The sequence below is a fragment of the Paramisgurnus dabryanus genome, chromosome 2, assembly GCF_030506205.2.
Source record: "Paramisgurnus dabryanus chromosome 2, PD_genome_1.1, whole genome shotgun sequence".
NCBI classification, from domain to species: domain Eukaryota; kingdom Metazoa; phylum Chordata; class Actinopteri; order Cypriniformes; family Cobitidae; genus Paramisgurnus; species Paramisgurnus dabryanus.
In genome coordinates this window covers 20,785,038-20,808,968 of record NC_133338.1, presented here as the reverse complement: position 1 = coordinate 20,808,968, position 23,931 = coordinate 20,785,038, and the positions used below count along the sequence as shown (strand labels likewise).

Below are 23,931 nucleotides of genomic sequence, written 5' to 3'. Positions count from 1 at the left end.
CCCTGTCACAGAAAACCACCACAGGTTTATCAATGCCATCAAAAGTATTATTTTGTTTTTGTTTGTTTGTTAAATCGAAGTACAAAGTAGATGAGAAAAAACTAGCCGTTATTGTTTACAATGCGTGGAATGGTGCGCTGTGATTGGTTAAGCGGATTTATTGCATTCTGCAGAGAAGGAGGGACTGGCGTTTATCGCGGTTTGAAAAAAGGGAGAATAACACGGCAGATTTTAGATTTTGGTAAAATGAAGAATTGACTATTTAATACTGACCAGAAACAATACAAAAAAATGGCATTTATCGCGTTTTGCAACCAAACTCTTTAAATTCAGTTGATGGTTGTCGGTGACCTGGTAAAATAATACAAACATTTAATTTAATTTGAATGTGCAAACAGCAGCAACAGATTAACAACAAAACCAGGATTTATACCATATCACATTTTCACGCTACATTACATTATCAAAGAGCTCGCGATCATTCTAAAGATGGTGGATTGTCTATTTTTCATCTACCACAGTGGCCATTTCTAAAGCAGGACACATTTAAAAAAATGTTTTTCTGTTTGTGCAAAAAGGACGATGTTTATGGATTATAGTCAGGGTCTAGGACAGAGGCGATTAGTGAAGCTAGACGGAGACGTGCCGCGTCTTCTTGCGTACACACGTGGTGCAGCTTCCAAATCATACTCAAGCACGGACACATATGCAGTACAAATTATTTCTCATACAAATGATTACTTTACCAGACCATCATGGCAGCAATAATGACACTTCATTTACAGGCCATTCACAATTAAAGATAGAAAAGTCGACACGGACCATGTGTTAACAACTGATAATATTAATCAATCATAAATGCGGTCAATATGAACATGCCTACCTCAACTTGTTCCATTTGAGATGATACTATAGTGCATACAGTATATCATTTGGCACATAACTTTCGAATATTTAAAAAAAATTACCAGCTCATATTTGCTCATAATTGGGCCTGCACTGGCTGTACTGTATTTTTAGCATGGATGCAATATAAAGAACACATTGTCTTTATTGTCTTATTTCACAGCAACATAGTCTCATCACAGTCACAATAAAAACTCAGATAAAATTTTATCTTTTCCTTGTGGCTATTAGAAGACACACAGCAGACTCTTTGAAATATAAACCGATCTGTTTTTGAATGTGGAACACATGAGGTCGTAAAGCAAGAAGAGATTGTAATCAATTATTAATTACATCATGACATTTACAATACCATCCCATAATAACATGGCAAAATCCAGATATGATTCAATTTCCTCTGTTTTCGTTCTCTATTTGTGTCTGTCTATTTTAAATCTGCCTGTGTATGCGTGTGTGGGGGGGGGTGTGCATACCATGTGAATGCTCGATTTCACAATAGATCATTTGTGAGGTCGGTGTTGCACTCTGTAGTTTTTCTGTAAAGCACTTACTGTAGATGTTTGACTTCTACAATAAATTAAACAAAAGATCAGTTTAAGAAACATACGACATAATTCATGCTCCACAGGTTTCATTTGTGTTTTTTAAATCATTTTACAAATTGAATACAGGGAGTTCAATATATCACATATTCTGTCCTAACTTATAAAATCCACGGATACGAGCCACACATTACAGATTCATATTTCTGCAAAAAATAATTCTTGTTAGGATTTTAACACAAATAATTGCGTTTTAATTTGAGAGGCCTCCGTGGAATTTTGGCAAAATAATTTCTCGCTCTCCCGCGCCGGTCCAAGAGAACACATTAGCCCTGCCAGCAAGTTTATTGTTTCAATATTAGCTCTGTAACAGCATATGTGAGCAGGAAGCAGTAAGGAGAACAAATGCAGTTGTTTTTATTTGGTATGCTCTGTTTACTGTATCCCAGGCCAAACTCGGGCTGCCATCCCATCTGTTTTTATCCATACGGAGTCGAAGGGTTTTTAGATTGAGTGTCCCGATACCAATCTTTCTACCACAGCGTCTGAGGGAGGCATATTTTCTTGCCATAGTGCTTTTTCTGAAAATGTCATTACGTTTATCCAGAGCCGTACCCGTGCCAGGAATCGCTCAGGCGAAGGAACGTTTTTTTTTTTTGCTTTTCTACTCTGATATTTTTAAGAGAGTGAAAAAAGCAGAAAGAAACACAAATGTGCTCGTGCCTTTTACACCGGACTTTAAACCCCCTGAGCTAGACTCTCTCTCTCTCTCTGTCTGCCTCTCTTTTTCTCCCTCTATATCTCTGTCTGTCTCTGAAATAGCCCCGGGCTTCAGATCGTGGTGGGCGTAGAGACTGATTGAGTTTGTTGAGGCTGTACACGTTGAACTCTCGCTGGGCTAAAAATACGTCCCGCTTGGGGCCCATTTGAACCCTCTGGTCCCTGATTGAGACAACTGCGGTGACCCCTGTTTAAACTGAGCCAAGAAGCGAGATGAAAACATCATGCCAGACTAAACAAAAAAGAGAGAAAGAGATATAAAATAGAGACTTGAAAAAATGAAAGAGTATGTTGATCTGTTTAACGGACTCCATAATAGGACATTTTTGGACTTGGTCAGCGTGTCTTTAAAAGAACGAAGAAGGACAAATGGAGTGTGCGCACCTTTGTAAAAAGCCTAGTAACATCTCTTGCAGTCGTTTAACATTCTCAGAAAAAAAAAGACTTTGGCAAGCATCGCTCTTATTTTCCTTATTTTTGTTAAGTCGTTGCCACTTGAACTCTTTGTCATGAACAGAAAAGGCAGAAGGTTTTAGGCAGTTTAACTTCTTGCATTCAGTGGATGTCCTGCTCACATCACTCAGGATACAAACGGGAAAATCAAAACTGGAAAGATGGAATTCGAGTGTGTTTTTAAAAAGTGTGGCCTTCTGACAAAGTTTGTGTTTTTGTTTCTTTGAATATTGAGGACTGATACTGTGCCACTCATTCCGCTGCTTGCCGACTCCCTACCCCCCCAGTGTCTACAGTCTGCCCCCTTTCTGCCTCCACAGAAGCTCCGTCCTGCCTGAAGACCAAGGAACATGACGTGCTGCAGCGCCAGAGGGTGGTGGACCTGTGGAAGGACGGCAGGTCGGAGGGGTCAATTGGGCTGGAACTTCACATGCCTAAATCCACCGTACACAGCATCATCGTCAAGTATCGCCTCAGCAACACTGTGGAGAACCTCCCACGCAACGGTCGGCCTAAGAAACCATGACCGAAAGTGTGACGGATGGAGAGAGAGAAATTGAAAAAGTTATATTATGAGGTGCACCTTTTAAAGGGGAAATGCAGAAAGCCTGATAAATTGGAAATGAAGTGGAGAGAAGGGGAGGGTAAGGTAAAAACTTTACAGAGGAGTGGGAATGTCTGAAGATATTTTTACATGTAAAAAGATGAAAAAAAGACGGTTGGGGTGACAAAAGCGAAAAGGGATCCAACACTATGAAGGTATCACATTGAGGATGAAAAGGCATTATGAACTAATTCAAAAGAAAAAATAAAGTAGGGAAAAGGTCAAAAGAGAGCGAGAGAGAGACAGTAGTAAAATAACCCAACATGCCCTTCCGAAGCCGTCTGGACTGTCAGGGAGCAGCAGAGACGACAAAAAAAAACGAGTTTTGCTCTCTCCACCACTTTTTCTTTGTCTGTCTCACTTCAATTCTCACACTCTGTCTCTCTTCCCTTACCCCCACTGCTCTCCTTCTTTCATCTCTCGGTCCCAGAAAAGTCCCAGGAGATTCATTTTTCATTGCGCCGTAGAGAGTACTCGTTTAAATGCTCAAAACGTCCCTCCCTCATTCCACTGCAAATCACTCTTTCTGCATCTTTTTATATCTCTTCTTTTATCATTTTTCCCAAATTCTTTCTCCCTAACATGCACACAAAAACGCATTGCCGCAGAAGTGGCCTGCAGCATCTCACCATGCCAGAACTGAAGAATTCCAAAGACAGAAGTTTTCCAAAATACCACAAGTTTGTTTTCAATCATCTAAACCCCTGACCCAATCAAAACTCCTTTGGAACAGAGGCAAAGCGGATTGAAACTATCTTGGATTTTTTTCTCCTTGGAAGCACAGTGGACCTCTTGAAAATGCTCCAGGTTTAACCACCTCCGACCATGGACTCACTGCGTTCCTAAATAAGGACTCTAAATAGTTGCACAGTGGCACGGAACCATGAGAAGTGAATGGAAAGCCATGAGTATCGTAGCCTGACGTTCCATATTCATGGAGCGTGTCGTTCCGGAGGCTGAAACTCCGTCTTTTACAATCTGTTGTGAGAGGTCACTGTGAGAAGCTCATGGAATGTGACATTTTCATCACTCAGCAAATTGATTTCTGACATCAGTTTCTTGGGTTAACCGAGCTAAGCTATTAAAGGAGTACGCTTGTCCTGGGTCAGCGCAGAAGACCTGCGCGCTGAGCATGCACAAACACACACATAAACTACTCAAACCTGACCAAATTCCTGTGCAGTGCTAAAGCCAGATTGAATTCCCGGCAGGACATTTATACAGTACATGACTGTTGTATGAGGACTCCCTGTATTCTGCAAAAATGCACAAATACACCCACATACAGACACACATAGTCACAGGCCACTTAAAGGAGTAGTTTACCTTCAAATAAAAATTCTTTCTACATTTACTGATTCTCACGTTGCTTCAGACCCTTGCTCTTTGTTCAGAACACAAAAGAATACATTTTGATGAATATCCAAATGGGTGGATATAATACAAAAGAAATACGTTATAACAAACTTCAGGAAAGTATTTGCATCTTGCTAATCATTTTTCATGTTCTGGTAAAAATACAATTTGACATTTAAACGGTTTCACAGTGAAATCTTGTATGTTTACACTACTCCCAGATGCACAGAAACATTCACAACAAGAGCATCTGTGTCAATGCAAGGTTGATGTGTCATGGTGGCCTTTGTGATTTACAATAACTGTGAAATCGCTGAAATATCAAGTTTTTTTCCACCAAAGCCGATTCCTGTATGAAAAATGATCATCGAGCCGCGCATACTTTCTTACTGACACTCTTGGGTGCTTTTTCAAGCGTTAAAGTGATTTATTACGTGCTGTCATTGTACAGAATAAACCCAACTGGGTATTCATGAATTGATCTCTTTTTATATTCCAAAGAAGATACAGGTTTAAAACAATATGAGGTTGAATACATTTTGACAGAAATTTAATTTTTGGGATAAACTATTCCTTTCTTACGTTCCAAACTAGATCTGCGTCCGAAATCGCATTCTGTAACAGTCGCTGTCTTCTCGGGTCCAAAGAAATGTACATGTAAGAAAAAAAAAAACACTTTTTACCCGAACCCAAATCCTTTTTTATTAAGAAAGGCCCGACCCGAGACAAACCCAAAAAATTTTAGACCTGAGTACCACCCAACCCGAATATAAACGGCACCAGTGTGTGCAGTCTGCAGCCCAAGACAGAAAGAAACCCTGGTGGTCTTGCAACCAATTTGACCCGCTGCTCCATTTATTTTCCTTATCTGACAATAGTCCCTTTCACACATACAGTCTTTACTGGTAATTTACTGGTAAATTGCAGTTAACATGTCATGTGTGAACAGAACCTTTCCGGTAAATCAGTGCTCCCAATTTACCAGTAAGACTGGTTGTAAGATTAACGGTAATTTGCCGGTAAGCGCTGTGTGTGAACGAAAAATATCGCATTAGATGACGTCGGACCGCGCTGACAGATCGGGCGGGCCAATCAGAAAGTTTTTTATACAGGTGACGCGGTTTCCCCCAGACTGTTTACGGACGTTTCCACACACATGTTGCTTAAAAGTCGAGCACACCTGAAGTTAACATCCACGTTTCTTCACCAAAGTTGTTTAAAACAGCTTACCATCTAATTGCCAAATTGCCGACGTCCTTAGCACACCATCTGTGAAGCCTAATGTGCAAACGCGCAGGTTCCGTTTGACGCCGCCTAACGCAATGTTGTTTGGTCACGAGCAACTTCGCGACCGTTTGCCATAGATGTGAAAACAACAAAATAAGGAACGTGGATATTAGTCATAACCCGCCGTTTACAAATACGACACGGACGGAGCTCGCCGGCCGCGCGCCACAGGTAACTTCCGCTTTCTCTCTGAATTTACCGGTATTTTGATACTGATGTGTGAATGATGTCTTACTGGTAAAAAGACGGAACGTCACTGCATGTGTGAACAGCACATTTTTGTATTTACTGGTAAATTCATTCTGGTAAATTCATGGTAATTTACCAGAATTACTGTGTGAAAGAGGCTAATGACACCAAGGTAAGCACTAAAATGTGCATTTTAAATTGATTGACAGGTCTCTCTCAACGAAAATTAACCTACCACCAGCCACACAATGTCACAAGCGCTCTTGGCAAACATAGAAGGGGTTGGAAAAGGATTCGATGCACACACGCGAGCTTTTTAGGTCCGTTCGGCAAAAACATATTCATTTGTTCATTTTATTGCAATGTGTGCACTTGGTTTATTAGAAAAAAACACACTTTCCACATTTCAGACATTTTTATAGCTCCAAGTTTCACTTTCTTCCTGAAATGCGCGGATTTGAAAAGCTCTGTGTCCGTGATTAGCCAGCTACGTTCGCAGGAAATCTGATGCTCCTTACCATGTTTGAAAGATTCGGTCACAATGCAATGTTGACAGGAGATAACTTACAAGTGTCCGAAGCGGGAGGAATTATTATAATGTCGGTCTTGTCCACATCACCAATCCCAGGAAGTAAACTGTTGCCCACAATCCGTGTGTTTGTTGTAAAAGAGATTTACTTTGGAGACGATAACTTGCATCATCGTTTACTTTGGGGTATGTACCTTTTGCATATTGTTAACATGTACTAATATACACTTAAGGGTGTCGACCGGACGTGCAGCTCAGCGCTGCACCGCTTCGAGTCCCATCTGATATCACTATTATACCCGACCTGTGTCCAAGGCACACCTAAAACTTTTATTCCCGAACCCGCTTGGGTCTCGGATCAGACCTCAGGTTTTTGGATCTAAGTGGACCCGTGTAGACCTCTTGTAGGTACTGAATTAGATGAAGTACCTACTCATAGACCATTAAAATAGTAGGTAGAATATAGTGTGAATATGGATAGTATCGATGAATTTGAATGTACTTTATCCGCCCGGATGATACTTCACGTGACATATGTCATCATAACAACAAGTTAGTCATTAACTGGATTGATTTGAACTATTGCAATTTAACCACAAGGGATAGCTGTTTAATGTATGAGTTTGCATTTGAATTGAGCCGCGTTACCGCTTTCGGACATTTTTGAAAAAAACGCCTCTCCTCCTTCTTCTTCTTTCGATAACTCCTTTCCTTGGGGATTACGGGATAATAAAAGTCTCCATCGAATGAACATTTCAGGATTTTGCCGGATGAAGGTCATCCGGGTACTTTTCGCCTACTGTTTCTACTCGGCTCACCTACTTCTTTTCGCCTACTATATAGTATAGTAGACGGTATATAGTATAGTACAGTATATAGTAATGTAGGCGGTTTCGGACGCAGCATATTTCTCACCATTATAGTGGACGAATGTGTGTGTCTGCATGGCTGAGCATTTATAAAATACGCTTTAAAGTTCTGTATCAATGGACTGAGGCTAACCGTGCGTATGTTTGTGTTTGCTAGTGATACAGTACGAGTGAGGATTCAGAGCTGCTGGTGTGTGGCTTCTATGTGAGTGATTAATTGTGTGAGTGTGCTGGTTGTTTAGATAGGCTGGGTCATTGAGGCCAGCTGCCATCTCTGCATGTTTTTCTGGTTTACTGAAAATGAGAGGATGGAATAGAGAGGCAGGTCCGTATACAAGAGCAAACTTGATGCTCTCAGATCATGTTTGCTTAGAGAAAGTGGGTTGAAGTGAGGGGGCAAACGGTTGGAGAAAAAGTTTTTGGAAAGGGAGACGGTTTGATAAATAGACATTCTGGGTCTTGAAAGACAGACAGCCTTGAAAAGCACGTCCGTATATGAATAACAGTCTGGACCAGAGAGGCAGTCTGAGAAGCAGACAGTTCGGGAGAGAAAGATTGGGATTGTGAGCCAGAGAGAAAGAGAGAGAGAGAGAGACAGCCTGTGAGAGAAATAGAGACCCAGATATTTCCAATGTGTTTGATTGTAGAAGCAGGGAGTCAAAGTCTCTCGGAGATCTGAATCTCTGAGTAATGAATTATTTTCCTTGGCTCACGTCAAAGGAGCTTGCCGTACAACGTTTGGAGATACGAAAGTCACCCGGCAGGTTTTGAGCTTAGCATTTGTTCCCCTTGCGAAGGAGCCCCGACACATTCCAAGATTTCTCCAGAAGCTTTCTCATCTGAAGGCTCTGCGTTTTCCTCTCTTATTACATGTTTACCAAATGGTGCCAGTCTTAATCAGATAATTGAAGTCAACAGTTAGCATTGCCTGTTCCATTACACATTCTTTTGCCCACTCAGAAATATCAATCTCTGCCAAAACCTGTAGCGCAAAAATTGACTGTGGCATTATTGTTCTTAAAAAAGCTTTGGTTGTGTAATTCGAGGATCACGAGCCAAGAGGGATCGTCTTTTTGAAGGTCTTGAAACTGGTCTTGCAAGTTTAGGCTTGAGATGAAACAGACACCCGTTGTACACAATGAAGATAGTACAAGATGTGTCCAAGATATTGCACAAACAGCATGGCCGTAGCCAGCTATGCGGTCACAGAGGTCCAGACCTTTTCCATATTCAAAAATAAAATTAATGAGTCATTTAAAACGACACATGTTGGCATCTGCATAAATAACTTAGTTTGGACAGTTTATTATATAGTTTAGTGTAAAATGACGGAGATTGAATTCTGTGAGCCACTATTGGAGAGTTGTGAGGGCACGGGTGCAGCATTCAGCGTGTTGCCAGATCCCATTATTAAAATCTTTTTAGCAATTAATGTAACACTTTAGGAAATTTATAAAGTGAGGATTAAGGGGGAAATTATTTCTGAAAGACACGGTTTGAACTAATTTTGACATGATCGTACTCAGCCAATATTAAATATATCAAAATGATATTTTACAGAAGTTTCTTAACATTATGTAGGATGATTTTATGTAGAACACAGTAAATCTAAAAAATGACTTTAGCTGGGTTTTCACAGGCAGGGTCACCTATATGGCCTATTACTTTTGTTTGTTTTTTGTACCAATATCTGGCAACACGGAGTGAACAGCACCTAAACTGACAATAATCAAATAAGGCACATCATTCAGTGTGGTCAGGGTATTGCTGATAGGATACTACTACATTTGATAAGACAAATACAGTTTTCATCATGATTATGTCTGTAAGAAATAATATCAACACTATCAAAAAACAGTAGAAAATAAAATGGATATGAAGATCTGTAAAAAATATGCCAAACACTGGCCATGAAGGTGGCAATGTTATTTCATTCAAATTAGGAGTTTAACAAAGTCATGCTCAAAGCCAGTGGTGGCCGGTGACTTCTCTTCCATGGGCCGCAAATTCAAAATATGTGTTCGAGTGTGATGTGTTTGGCCTGTCTTGTTAAAATATGTGTTCGGTGCGTCATGTGAACCTATGTGCATCATGCATCATGTCAAAATACGTACAAGTCACCTGGCAAGAGTATTTGGCAAACGTGAGCATCTCTTTTATCATAAACCTATTCGAAGCATCTGCAGCAGACACTTATTTTGACATGATGCGTGATGCACATAGGTTCACATGACGCACCGAAGACAAATTTTGTCATGGCGGGCCACACACGACGGGCTAAATCTTGCGCATCCTGATAAAGAAGTCACTGCCACTACTGAAAACATTCATACGAGCCTTAAACAAAGTTCTTGTTTAGTACACTGTAAAAAGTGAAATTTGGATCTATGAAATTACTTCAGTTGCTAACACTTAAAAAATAAAGTTGTGTCAACTTAAATTTTTAACTTAAGGTGAAAAAACTTTATTAAAATTACTTTTTATGCTAACACCTAAAAAAGTAAGTTTTTCTAACTTAAATTTTTCACTTAAAGTTACCAATTGAAGTAAATTATTCCAACTTTCACCTTTTACAATGTATCTTGTAAAGTTCTTGTATATATAACACTGCTTATTAAAAAGATTACAATAATATGCATTGTTGCATGACAAATAAATAAATAAATAATCGACTGTTAAGGGGGCGATCACACCAAATTTTCTATGGGTACCCAGGTAAAAAAGTACTACACTTCCACAGTGTACTTAAAGTGCTATATTTTCGCACACTTGTATTAAATATTAAATATTTTTTTAATACAGTATGAGTAGCAGAGTGAAGCAGAGTGAAGTACACTTGGATAATCTTAAGAACATCTTAAGAAGTACTAAAGATGAATTTTTAGTATTTTAAGTACAAAATTAGTGTCCGAAAATAAAGCACTTTAAGTATACTATGGAAGTGTACTACTTTTTCACCTGGGCAGTGAGCGTTATGCATGCCAAACACTTTGCGTTTTTTGACGCCTGTCCGCACCACGCCTCTTGAAGGAGCGCTCAAAGTGGAAAAAAACCTGACATCATTTGCCATTCTTTCATTGTCCAATCGAATGAGGGGAAAGGCGGGCCTTCTTTTCAGTTGCTTGGAACAACCTGACTGCACTCACTCACTGTCTCCTGCGTGTTTGTGCACATGCACCCTCGATCAAGCGCCCTCTTTTTCAAGTTTCTGCTCTTATGACAGTTAACAGCAAAAAAGCACTCACACTTCAGCATTTGACTGACAGGACTACTGCGTTGGTGGTTGCCTAGCAATATTAGAAGCTGCACCGCGCTGCTTTTAAAAAAATTGACCAAAAAAGGCAGTGCGGTGCCCCTTGCGTTTCCAAGCATTTAAAACGCGTTTGGTGTTATTGGCCCCTTAGTCAACAGTACAGTATTAACAAATTGTGATCTAATCAAGAGGTGCTCTAATAACAATGTCCCCCAAAACAGACCCAATATGTTAAATGCCAAAAAGGTTCAGACAAAATGCATTCAATTGCATTTGTTAACTCTTAACAACGAACCCTGGACCTCACTAATTTTCAAACCCTGGCTACGGCCGTGACAACCGGTCAGTGACATTTTATTAATGTCTACAACTGTAGATACAGCATCTGTAGATTAGAGGTTGTGGAGGCTCAGTTTTTCAAACCAAAGGAGTCAAATAGAGAAATACATTCACTCCGTTTAGGCCAATTAAAGTCATTGAATGTTTTCAGAACCTCTTTCTAGTATTAAATACACTAGGATGTTTACACAGGGAAGTTGAACAGTGTTGGAACTGAATCTCACATTTTATCCCAGACAGCAGACGTGAGTCAGCAAAAAAGTAGATCAGCAGCAAATTAAGCTAAAGGATTTCAGACACTATACACTCACTATGTGCGTGTGTTTGGTCAGATATTGTTGTGCAACTCACTGATCTTCACTTATCTTTTTGTATTATTATTGTTATATTATTATTCTTGCTGTATGTTTACTTATTAAAGGATGATCACAATGAATTATGGAGTGGTTTTATATTTTGTCTTTGTATTGGTTTGTTTTTTAAAGGATCACAAAAGTAAAACAAAATTTAAATGTTTATGTCACAGTGTAACATTGAGAAAGAAAGGTCTAAACTAAAAAAAAAACAAATTATTTTCCACATAACATACATTTTTCCTCCAGATATCCCTGCTTTCCTCAAACACTTGGATTTTTATACAAAATTCATGGAATTCTGAAAAGCTTTGTGTCCCTGATTGGCCAGCCAATCTGTATGTTGTGATTGGCCTGAATACCTCTGACATCAGCTGGAAATGTGACACTCTTTGCGATGTTTGAAAGATTCGCTCACATGTGATGCTGACAGGAGTTAAGTTATATGATAATGTCGGTCTTGTCGACATCACCAATCTCATAAATAAACTGTTGCCTACAATCCGTGTTTGTTGTAGTCCAAGAAAAGAGATTTAAGTTGGAGACGAAGCGTCATTGTTTACTTGTGGTTTGTACCTTTTGCATATCGTTAACATGTACTAACACACACCAAAGGAAATGTAAAATCGTGAATTGGATGATAGTTGCTCTTTAAAGTCAAGAAGATTCACTGTTTTGCATTTCATAGAAATAAGTAGCAACTCTGTGAGAATATCATTTTTCCATACAGTATATTGATCTTGTGCATGATATGTATTATTCATTGCTGTAATTTATATACAAAAATCTACAGAAAACTGATCCCAAAACAGAATGACATCCAAAAAAGCCCATCAATAACGTAAACCAATAATATTTTCATGCAGCCCACCCATAACATCCAGCTTTATACCGATGTGTCGACCATCAAAACAGTGACCTGGCAACCTCCATTGATAAAATCTTCGTGTATGTTCAGTTACCTTCATTTCCTGTATTTGCATGTTCCTGCAGTGTTAAACGGACCCCCCATGTCAGTAAAGAAGGAGAGGGAGGTGGAGCTATTGATGGCACGGAGGGAACAGCGCAGCGGGGAGGTGATCTGCATCGACGACTGAATTTGACCCTTCCAGACTCAGTCGAACATCTGCATGCGAACGTAACCACAAGTATTCCTTCAGAACACACATACACGCACATGCACCTGCTAAACCTGCAGTTTGATGAATAAACACAGACTACCCTCAGTATCACAACAGCACTTTTATCCCATCTTCATGGAATTTAGCGGAGCAGATGCTCACCTTCGGTTTATTTTCTCTCTAACACACACACACAAACACACACACAGATCATGTATTTTCTTTCCTTTTAAAACATGCCATTCATGAAGATATGAAGAGTTCAGTCAGACATGTTCAACATTCATCTCACTAGCACCCCTCGACACAAACACACACGAATCTGCATGTATGTTGAATAACATTTGCAGAGCTTCACTTCACCCCCAATGAGGAGAATGGACCCAATTAAATTAGGCAGGAGCTGTTCTTGCTTTTACACAGTGAAGTTTTTTAAGAGAATCCTCATCGTGTGCTAGCGTGACCGTTTCACAGTCGCTGTGTCCCATTAACAAGCAGCAAACTGTTAAAAGGTCTTTAAGCTGCAGTGAACTTTTGGTCAGGGTGGAAATTGAGGTTAAAAGGATCAACTGAATATACAGCACTATGCAAAAGTCTTAGGCACGTTACCTAAATTGATTATTTATTTAAATATATTGCTTTAGTGCAGAAATATAAACATCAATTTTAAAACATTATTTACATTTTTTATTTTTTTGTACATTAGCTTCCCAGACAGCAGACGACTCCGCACTGGAGCTGCTGACTTCGGCGAGGAACCGGTGCAGAGTCATCTGCTGTCTGGATTTGAAATTAGGCTGTCTATCACTTCATTGCAGAATGACTCGATGGAGAAATCGGATTTCTATGTGTGCTATACCATCTATTGAAAGACTTGTTTACAGTGGTGGCCAAAATTATTAGAACACCTGACAGATTGGGAAAAAAACCTTTTTTGCCTCCAAAACATGAATGATGCTCGAAGCACAACATATATCAGATGAATAAGCAAGTTTTATCCACTTTTATGGAGTTATGGGTCCAGACATTGAGGGGGCCAATAAGGAAATGAGCTTAATCTCCTTATGATGGCCACCACTGTATCTACAAATCATCATTATGCATCATTATTAACCATAGATTAGAGCCATCATAAGGAGATTAAGGTCATTTTCCTTACTAGCCCCCCTTAAAGTCCGGACCTCAACCCCATTGAACAAATTCAGGGTGAGTTGGACAATAAACTGCACATGTACATTCAAAGGAAAGCATTTGGCTTGAGTTGCAGAAGGCATCGGATACCATTACTGATAAATGTCTGAGGAAATATGCTGATACTGCCAGATTGGACATACCAAATATTATGACTCATTTTATTTGATATTTGTTGTGCTCCGAGCAACCATCATTTTGAAATGAAATCATGTTTTGGAGGCAAAAAAATTCAATATTTCCAATCTGGTAGGTGTTCTAATACCTTTGGGCACTGCTGTACATTTAAAAGGGACATATGATGAAAATCTGACTTTTTCCATGTTTAAGTGCTATAACTGGGCTTCTTTTAACCTAGAAAATGTGAAAAATATCAACCCAGTAACTTAGTTTTGGTAAACCATTCTCTGCAAGCATGTGAAAAAAGGTCATTATAATTTGGCTCCCCTTGTGATGTCATAAGGAGATAATTCCGCCCCTTAATCTGCACTATCCAACCACAGCACTGCCATTTAGTCATTTTTGCAAACACCTACAAAATGGCAATTTTAACATGTTGTAATAAATTATCTATATGGTATTTTGAGTTAAAACTTCACATATGTACTCTGGGGACACCAAAGTTTTATTTGGCATCTTAAAGTCGTCTTGTAAAATGTCCCCTTTAAGCATTTGGCAGACGCTGCATTCAAGGTACATTTTATCACCATGTAACTCCTTGATATAGGCTGTGCACTCCAAAATGGAAAATCTATTAATATTTTTTGCTGACACTACAGATGGATATTAATCTTTGTTTTTTGTAAAACATTCTGAATGTGCCTAAGGCTTTAGCACAGTATTGTATATACTGTAAGTGTACCGTTTTATTTAAAACGGTAAAAGAAACAAAACTATAAACAGTATTCTGCCAAACTGTTCTATGGGTTTCTGTAAAAAAAAAAACAAGGTTAAGTTTATAACCTACCATGACAGTGGTAATGTATTAAGTTAAATTACAAACAATATTGATCCAATATTGTCTTTAAATAAAAAAAAGTGTTTGTTATGAAGTTTTTGAACCTAATAATGGGATATATAATGTTCTATGCCTTGAAAAGTATTAACCCTTAATCTTGTTATCTTAAGGGTGCAGACAATTAAGCTTACGCTTGAAAGTTCGAAAAATAGTGGGACATCTTCATACCATTCTCATAATGTTTATGATTGTTACTGAATTACATTGGACCCCTATACTTTCCAAACGCCTCGCTTGCTCTCTCTCTCTCTCTCTCTTTCTCCCGCCTCCCATCATGACCTTTACATTCATACAAATAAATCACTCCTCCACATTGCCATCACACTCCTTTTGTTTTCCACATTTCAAGTTCTTTTTATGAGCTTTTTGATATTGTTTGCTTATTTAAACTTGTGTTCTGTTTTTAATCCTTGTTATTATTACTATGATTATTATTATTGTTGATGCTCTCGATGTTGTCCTTGATGTTATAATTGCGAAGCTTTTACCAAATGAAAATAATAATAATAATAACCAGTCAGATCGTTGATTCATTGTATGTTTGGTCCATGACATTTCTCTGGTGGACCTCTTGTAATATTATTCAACGAAGAGGTCCAACCAACTTCAGAATGACAAATATCATTACTATCTAATAAACATTGCTTAGTATCTAGATTTGGGGCTTGCAAACGAATAACCTGTATGCAGTGGATCACATGTGTAACCATGAAATTGAAAACATATGCACATATTCAAATTCTGCTCTTTTGGTCTCTACAATTGCAGCCTTAAATTGTAATGCAACTGTAAAGAGTTAATGGACAGACGTGAACGGCTGCAGTTGTACGGCCCTTGCTATGCCTCAGCTCAAACGGATCACGAGTTGAAATGTTAATTTATTTACCCCCAGTTAAGACTGATATATTGCACATTGAAGTGCTTGGTATTATTTGGGAGAGCTGTGTAAAATCAAGCACTTTTTGGGGTTTTGGTTTTCATTATTTTGCATTTTGTTCGTTTCCTGCTAAGCGTCACTGTGTACGTTGTGATAAAGCCAGTGACGATGTTGTGATCAACATTCGGCACACCGAACAGAACGTGTTAATAATGCATCTTTCTCTCTTTTGTTTTGTTTGTAATAAAAGATAAACTCAAACGGAGAGATTTCTCTGTGGCTGTGCTTCTTATTAAGATACATGGAAATTTGGCAGACGCTTTAATCCAAAGTGACTTCAGTTCATTCAGGTTATTCCTTGGGAATTGTTATTGTCGGTCTCTTCCAATTGAGCTACAGGAAAGTTGTGGTTAAAGGAATGCCGTCGGTTCACTTCAACTGATGCATCTATTGTAGGCATAAAAAGCATGTGTGTTTAATCCATCTTGCCTTGGGGAAATAAGACTTTACTGGTACTGTTGAATTGAAATGCGCCAACCCAAGTGTCAACAAAGGCTGAGTCACTTTGGAAAATCTGTTGAGCTTTTGTCCTTGTACTGTTGGATTACAGTTTCCAATTATTATGTAAGGAATAATGGACGATGAGCTGTTGAATTATTCGCAAATAATGCACACCCAAGGTGGGAATGTGGCACGACGCAAAGTGTGCATTATTTTCAAATAATTCAAAGGACCAGAGTCAATTATTCTGCTTATACCACTGTTAACACAAACATTGCTCTGGTGGTTACTTTAGGACATTTGACAGGTCAGCTGTGCGTTTATCAAAAAAAATAAAAATAATAATGCACACCCAAGGAACATTTCTCAACAAATCAGAATAAAGCATTCTATAGCCCCATGGTATAATCAATAATAATAATAAAAGTTAGTGTTTCTGCAAAAAATTACACTTCTAAATAAACCTTTATACTACTTATACAGAGATTAATTATTCATCAATACACATTTCAATCTTAAATCAAATTTACAGGAACGTTCAAATTCACACATGTTTCAAAAGCAGAAACTCTCTAGACAAATGTGGATTTAATGTGAGGAGCGAACCCAAACAGAGGAAAAAATACTGGGTAGACAAGGGGAAGGAATGAGGCTAGAGAGCAGGGGGGAATAAGCACATGTTTTTCCTCAAAGGTTTTCAACTATTTGCTGCAGATTCAGATACAGGAAGTGAGAGTCCAGAAGCAAGTGGAAATGAGAAGGGAGAATGCGGGGTCCGCAGGAGGGTTCAGGAAATACAAAGGGGAAGCTGCTGCATGATTTGGAAACCCAGTTGGGGCAAAGTGCAGTTCTCCTCCTCATTTGACATTTAATTGACAATAATGACAAATACTCAGGGGAGGCTTAAGGAGCGAGACTAATTCGAGTCAACATGGAGCACCAGTGGTGGTCATTTATACATTTTTCTTATTAGTGAGATTAAATGGATTTACGATTGTATAAAAATCTTTACCTTTGAAAACATACAACATGAAATTGCACACTATAAAAACTACACTGCAACAAAATGACTTCTTATTTAGTTTTTTTGTCTTGTTTCCAGTAAAAATATCCAAAAATTCTTAAATTAAGATGTATTTTCTTGATAAGCAAAATGACCTAGGAAAATAAGTCTAGTTTTAGACAAAAAATATAAACTTTAAGTAAATTAAAGTGATTAAAACAAACAAAAAAAAAATCATGCCAATGGAATAACAACATTTTCTTAAAATAAGTTTACTTTTTTCATAAAAACTTAATTCCATTGTTAGATTTTTTTGCTTGTTTTAAGCACACATTCGCTTAAATGTTATATTTTTGAAAAAGTCTATTTTTGACTTATTTTCTTAGGTCATTTTGCTCACCAACACTGCAAAAAATTATTTTCACGAAAAGATTTTCTTAGTATTTTTGTCTTGTTTTGAGTAAAAATATCTAAAAATTCTTAAATTAAGATGCTTTTTCTTGATGAGCATAACAGCCCAAGAAAATAAGTCTAGTTTTTAGACCAAAAAAGTGATTTTGTGCTTAAAACAAGCAAAAAATCTGCCAATGGGGTAAGCAATTTTTTCTAGAATTTTTCTTGAATTTAGTGTTTAAAAAAAATTCAAGATTTTTTTGCTTACCCCATTGGCAGATTTTTTTTGCTTGTTTTATGCACAAAATCACTTAAATTTGATATTTTTGATCTAAAAACTAGACTTATTTTCTTAGGTCATTTTGCTCATCAAGATAAAGAATCTTAATTTAAGAATTTTTTTATATTTTTCCTGAAAACAAGACAAAAATACTAAGAATTTTTTTCTTAAAAATCATTTTTTGCAGTGAAGAAAATACATCTTAATTTAAGAATTTTTTGATATTTTTCCTAAAAAACAAGACAAAAATACTAAGTGAGAAAGTAATTAATTGCAGTGATAAAGGCATACTGTGACTTTTTTAAAGTTTTCTCTGCTGTACACAAAAACCAATGAGTTCAGCATGCCATCACTTCAAGTCCACATTCATGCCATATGTACAAGGTCACTTTCAATGACACACAGCACAGTATTCAGGATACATTATCTACTTTAGGAAGTCACTGCAATAATGTTTCCCTTGATAAATAGGTGTTTCATATTGGTCACAGTGACTAAGCATATCTGAAAAGAAGGTGTGTAGTAAACATTAACAGTTTTAATGTTTCTATTGGATTTTGATTGGTGTTTAGTATAGCATTTGGCATATATAACTTTTAAATGCATATTTAGTCACTCAACAGTTGTCATAATCAACAACCAAAACCTTTTTTTTTTCTGTGCTGAATCCATCCAGTGGTAAGGCAGTCCAGGAACTAGGTCAACTTTGTTTTGGTCCAGCCAAGTAACCAGTGGTAAAGCCTCTCATGCCTGTAGTGGCCTGCCCTTCACATCCTTCTGTTCAAATTGGTTATGCCAGTATATAAGCCAACCACGCTGCTGGAGTGAAGTCTCTGGTATGCTGTAATTAAGTGCTATATTTATGTAGTTGAAATTGTGCTGGTTTGCGTTTAATAAGGCATTTGCGGTCCGACCGAGACGTTTTTTTTCTCCACAAATTGATCCGACGAGGCATGCAGTGCAGTCGCTGACATCCCGATGACATCTTTTGGAAGGGCACTTGTGTTCATAAGGAGTCACCCGTGATCACGGACGACCGGTTGTGGAGATATACCTTGTCGAGTCAAAAGGCAACAGCAGGATCCAGGGTCAAAGATACAGGTTTGGATTTGAACCAGTGATGTGTGAAAAACTATAAACTTATATAGTCCTTATAGTTAAAGCTGACGAACCGTCCTAGTTAACTCTGAAGAGGCCAAAGTAATGTTTACCCGACTCCTGAAGGCTAAAGGAACTTCCAGTGACGGCCTTTAGCTCTGCACCCTTGTTAAGGCGGAGGAGGCCGGAGACCTGGCAAGGCTTTAGGAAGTGAAACCTGTGCGAGCCGGAGGCCGGTGTGGTTCCGTACCCCTCCATGCACTGGAGCGAGGGGCCTTTGGGGACGGAGACCTCCAGCTTCACGTACTGACTCTGGTTCTCGTTGAAGTGCACCTGGGGGTGGAAACCAAGGGGAATGTTATTATGGCAGGCCAATTCAGAGCAAGAGACATAACAAAGTCGAAGAACGAAGGGCAAAACATATAAGGCTTTAAAATGAACCCAGAAAGCAGCGATAAGCAGTTTAATCATAAGGGCGGTCAAAAATGATGACTAAAAAAGGCATTACTGTGTCTGAATATATTGTAGCATTTCAGGCAGCGTGTCAAGAAAGTTTATAGGAAACTGCTGCTGTTAAACTCACTTGACAATAAAGGAAGTAGACACCGCTGCGCTCCACTTTAAAGGTGCCGGTCTCTGGATTATAATGCACTGCCCGGCTCATATTCAGCACTTCCTCAGTCCATCCTTTAATGACTCCCTCATTCCCAACTAGGACACACACGTACAATATTAAGAAATATCCCACATTACGCTTACTGACTTTTCACCAATAACTCACCTTTCTGAACAGAATCTTTGGTTACTGTTGAAAAAATGAGATAAATGTTAGAAAAAGAATTGAGTATGTCGATGAGAAATTAAGTTATTGTTCACTTACTCTCGAAATGAGAGGCCACTTTCCGTTCTTTTCTCCCTGGCGCTAAGTAAGATAAAAGACAAAAGAGAAACATGTTTTGGAAAAAGAGAGAAAACTCTGGGCTGAAATCTGATGAAGACAAGAGTCTGAGCATCCGTGTGGAGCTCTCGGCATTTCTAGCATTTAACAGCTGTGCAGAAGCAAACATCATGAATTAATCTAGAATAATTTATCTACCAGTCGAGGCCCTGATTGTCAAAGCAGATGGTCAAATATTTCCTTTCAGCTCTGTTTTACACTGCTCAGGCTTTGTTACGGCCACCGGTCGCAGTATTTTCTACTTTCACCCCATGCTCCAGCTGGTTCTAGTCAACAAAGGAAAGGAAAAGAGGCTGCAAAAAATATGGATCACTGGCTCTCTCCTAACCTTTGTCATGCAGAAAATAATCTTGCTATGAAATGAGACTAGGGTAACAGCCATGGCTACCGTTCAACGAAACCCAATAATTCAAACAAATGAGCGATTTCTTTAACCCCTCTGCGGGGATTCTAGGGTTTCGCTGTCTAAACTCCCGATATTCTGTCAAAATGTGCGCTGACTGATTACCGACAGCTCAGACTTCAAAAGGAACCTCGTAGAAACGGTTAACCCGACTGTTATTCCTGGCTGACCGCTTTAACTTGAAGCCTCGACTGTCCCTAAGGGGCACTATTTTGGGCTAGGAAAACAATATATTTTGAGGAATGATTGCGGATAAGCATTTTGGCTCTGAAATCAGACAGCCGTCAGGTGTCAGCTGAAGGCTTGCAGCTGCTCATTAGACTTCTGATGGTCCATCTGTTCCAAAGTACTGTTTATTTTGTTAATCTTTTTGGCTGGATTTTTGTTGGTTTTGCCCTGCTGGCACAATACTTTGTACTCGAGAGAGGGCTTATCGCATAATTACAACCAAATTTAAGGCAGAAGTAAAGTAAGTCACTTGGCACTTAAAACTATTTCAGGATTCAATGCAGGGGTCACTTGTTTTAGAATGTCTCTGAAACCGATGTGCTTTTGCGGTCATCGTGCCAGCTGGTTTCGCTGGATGCGTGTCCGTTCAGCCCAAACCTATAATTTCGCCTGTCATTCAGCCCGCTGCCTACTGCTTCCTGATGCAGCTTTTGGAAACATGTGCCCAATGGTTTACCCAAGGTGCCTTGTGGTCCAAAATGTTTTCGTTTCTGTAAATATCGCGTGCAGTGAGTGACCAAAAAGATCATCCTTGCGCAGCTGCAAAGACTGCAGGTGATCCGAGGTTTTTTTGTCATGTGTAAGCGTTACTTAGTGTAGCTACTTGTGGTTCTCTTTACTGTGTACAATTTTATTCATTTTCTACTGGCTATAAAAGGCAGCCTGCATGTGCAATACACTATTTAATTACATTACACTTATGCAACTTACAGTGCGTTTAATCTACACAATCTTTTAATCAGTATCCGTGCTCCCTGGGGATCCAACCCGCGACCTTTATGTTGCTAACGCAACGCTCTGCCAATTGAGCAATCGCAAATCATTCCTTCAGATGTTTGCTACGAAAGTGCTTTGAATGTTTTTGTAAACTGGATAGACAGTTGGCTTTATGCCACAAGACGTTCTTCATTACCGCTTCTGCGGAACCTCTGGCTCTCCAGCAGTTCGCGTTTTTCCAAGATGAGCTGGAAGATGGCCTTACGCTGCATATTCACCTGCGAAAGCGAAAAATAATGCATGTGAGAGCAAGAAAAAAAACACCATATTTTATCACGTCCAACAGCTTTTGCAGACAGGGACGGGAGACAGACAAAAGCAGCGAGACTCGGCCAGGAATGGAACTTAAAAATGTTCGTCAGGTTCAAGCGGGCCACTGGGGAGAAACACTGCTGGCTTCTATTAACTGACGCTTTGCGGGTAACCCATGCAGTAGTCATAGCTTTTGAAATAATCAAACCCCAGCTGGAGGCGTTCATGAGTGAGACACAAACAAACAGTCACCACTCACCAGAACCCTGGCAAACACTGAACGCTCCATTTTGAATGGGTCAACCACTTCCTCTAAATTAAAACAACACCTCGCAAGGTCGTCTTTAATTCCAAACATTTCTGAAATGTTTCTGTTAAAAGGCAGCTTTAAATAAGGCTGATAAATGATGACAGCGTGACCACTGACCAGCACACGAATGCTTTGCCAGCACTTTTACAAACGTCCGGAGACAGGAGCTGTGGTTGAGCCTGGAAGAAGAATGACTACCTGTCCATCTCGATCTGTGGAAAATGCATTTGCATAGCACATGCTATACTGCAAAGCCAAAGTCATGCTTCCCTGTAGCATCACAACCACCATATATTTAGGGAGACAGGTGTTATTACCTGTTATAAATGCATTTGGCAGACCACTTTATCCAAACAGACCTATATTCAAGTTATAAACCTACACTTTTTATAGGTATGTAAGAACCAACAACCATTGCGCTGCTAATGGACCTCGTTGGTGGTCCATCAGTATCTAATTGTTAAGCATGTGGTCCCCTACAATCGTAATTTTGGTTACATCCTTGCGTTCCTCTTGATTCAGCACTTGAGACCTGCGGCTCAACTTTTTTTTATAAGACTCGTGACAGCCGCCCATCTGCGTCTGAGGCTAAACCGACGCTCTAAATGGTAGCTTACAAATCATTTAGCCATAATTACACAAATGCTTTTACGAGGCACGGTGCTTAAAAGGCAACGTCCGCTCGCTTCGATACGCGCTCGTGCCAAGCGCAAGATTTCCAGTAAATTGTCCTAAACATGGAGTAAAATTGGCAACAAAGCCATCGCACTTGGCAGCGACTTTAGAAACTAAATAGGCCATAACTCACGGCACCCTGCGCGCAAAGTCTGAAAGGTTCATAAAAAACCGTCCCGCAGACCCCCGGCGGTGCGCGAGCTCTGTGTTTGGATAATCAAGTGCCTCTTAAATTATACGAGTGCATTTCTCATAATACACCTCCCCACAACAGCCTTCAAAGAGACTTCATGGTCAGTGTTGCATAACCTCGTGATTAAAGGGAAAATGAGTAATAGCAAAATAACTGGACTGACCACACAGAGGAATGTTTTCACAAACACGCTTGCAAATTTGGAGCATCTGACACTGAATACGAAAAGACACTGACAAAAGCAAACAAGTAACATTGTTTACCTGTTCCAAGCGCTCTTGCAGAGTTTTGAAGGACTTGGACAGGTCCCGCGTTTGCCGCATTGTCCACACTGTAAATATGGCACTGCAAACGGCCAGGGACAGCGCGACCACGGCCATGAGCGACCAAACCAAGCGCAGCGTGCGAATGCGTCTCCTCTGAAGAATCCGCTGCATTGTTTACCGTTTACCGTTCACCGCTCTCGTGCTTCCACATCAATCATCCTGCCCGTATACCACGCGAACATCTCCAAGCCCGTGCAACTCACAGCGTGAATGCAGATGTTGCAGCAGCGTTACCTCCGGCGCAAACCTGCGAGATTGACCGTAGTAGCGTGCACGTGCAGAGACAGGCGCCGCTTTGATATATGGAGAACTGTCTGCGTCTATTGGCAAAACTGCAGCCAGCCCAGAAAACACTGAGATATTCCTTTCATTCTTGTGCAGAGAGTTGACAGTAACAGAGAAACACGTTGGGAGTTGGGTTTCATTCCTATCTTCCGATTACCTGATTAATAAACGTGATTTTCTCTGTGATAAACAGAGCACGGTCAAGTCGATAAGAGGTTTCATTTGAAAGCACTTCTGCGTCCATGCGCTCAAGTGCGCGCTGCAGGGAAGTGAGTCCTGCAAAGCAATGGAAAAAATATTTCCTTCCCCCTCTTGCGGTGCCAAGCATTCTTATTCTGTAGTGAAATACCATTTAGCTCGGTCCTGGCCCAAATCAACAAGTGCATTTTTCTCGCATCTTTTTTTCTGCGCTCTAGTTGAGGTTGTCTTGTTATATTTTAGAGAGTAGGTTTGAGCACGTGTTTGGTGAGGTGGAATTAAACGAAATAGGATGACGTATGCACTTTATAGGGGGGAATATTTTCTCTACCTCTAATAACATTTAAGAACCGATGGAATTTATTTGATTGGGAAAAATATCCC

General features: G+C 39.5%; 2 protein-coding genes across 6 annotated transcripts in view; one reads left to right on the top strand and one right to left on the bottom strand.

The window, feature by feature from the left end:
- Positions 1 to 15,932, top strand: part of chd3 (chromodomain helicase DNA binding protein 3) — a 70,437-nt gene extending 54,505 nt beyond the window's left edge. For 2 of the 5 annotated variants that reach the window (XM_065248610.2, XM_065248607.2), the window contains exon 40: positions 3,002 to 5,199. In XM_065248610.2, coding sequence (XP_065104682.1) covers positions 3,002 to 3,207 — 206 coding nt within the window. In that variant the 3' untranslated portion in view covers positions 3,208 to 5,199. Of the gene's footprint in view, positions 1 to 3,001; positions 5,202 to 12,453 lie in introns of those variants that run through there. The other 3 variants (XM_065248611.2, XM_065248609.2, XM_065248608.2) reach the window with 3 other exon arrangements.
- A 2,430-nt stretch (positions 15,933 to 18,362) lies between these two features.
- tnfsf12 (TNF superfamily member 12) lies at positions 18,363 to 23,765 on the bottom strand. The gene is made up of 6 exons (XM_065248604.2): positions 23,002 to 23,765; positions 21,445 to 21,526; positions 19,823 to 19,864; positions 19,724 to 19,747; positions 19,526 to 19,653; positions 18,363 to 19,275 (listed from the first exon to the last, which is right to left on the bottom strand). The coding sequence occupies exons 1-6, from the start codon at positions 23,173 to 23,175 to the stop codon at positions 19,021 to 19,023; spliced, it is 705 nt and encodes a 234-aa protein (XP_065104676.1). The 5' UTR covers positions 23,176 to 23,765; the 3' UTR covers positions 18,363 to 19,020.
- Positions 23,766 to 23,931: the final 166 nt, after the last annotated feature.

Excerpts from the sequence above, each read along its gene's own strand:
- tnfsf12 (XM_065248604.2), bottom strand. The coding sequence starts at position 23,175 with ATGCAGCGGATTCTTCAGAGGAGACGCATTCGCACGCTGCGCTTGGTT. Across the intron at positions 21,527-23,001 it reads TGCAAGAGCGCTTGGAACAG|GTGAATATGCAGCGTAAGGC; the intron begins GTAAACAATGTT and ends TCGCTTTCGCAG. Across the intron at positions 19,276-19,525 it reads TCTACTTCCTTTATTGTCAA|GTGCACTTCAACGAGAACCA; the intron begins GTGAGTTTAACA and ends TTCCACCCCCAG.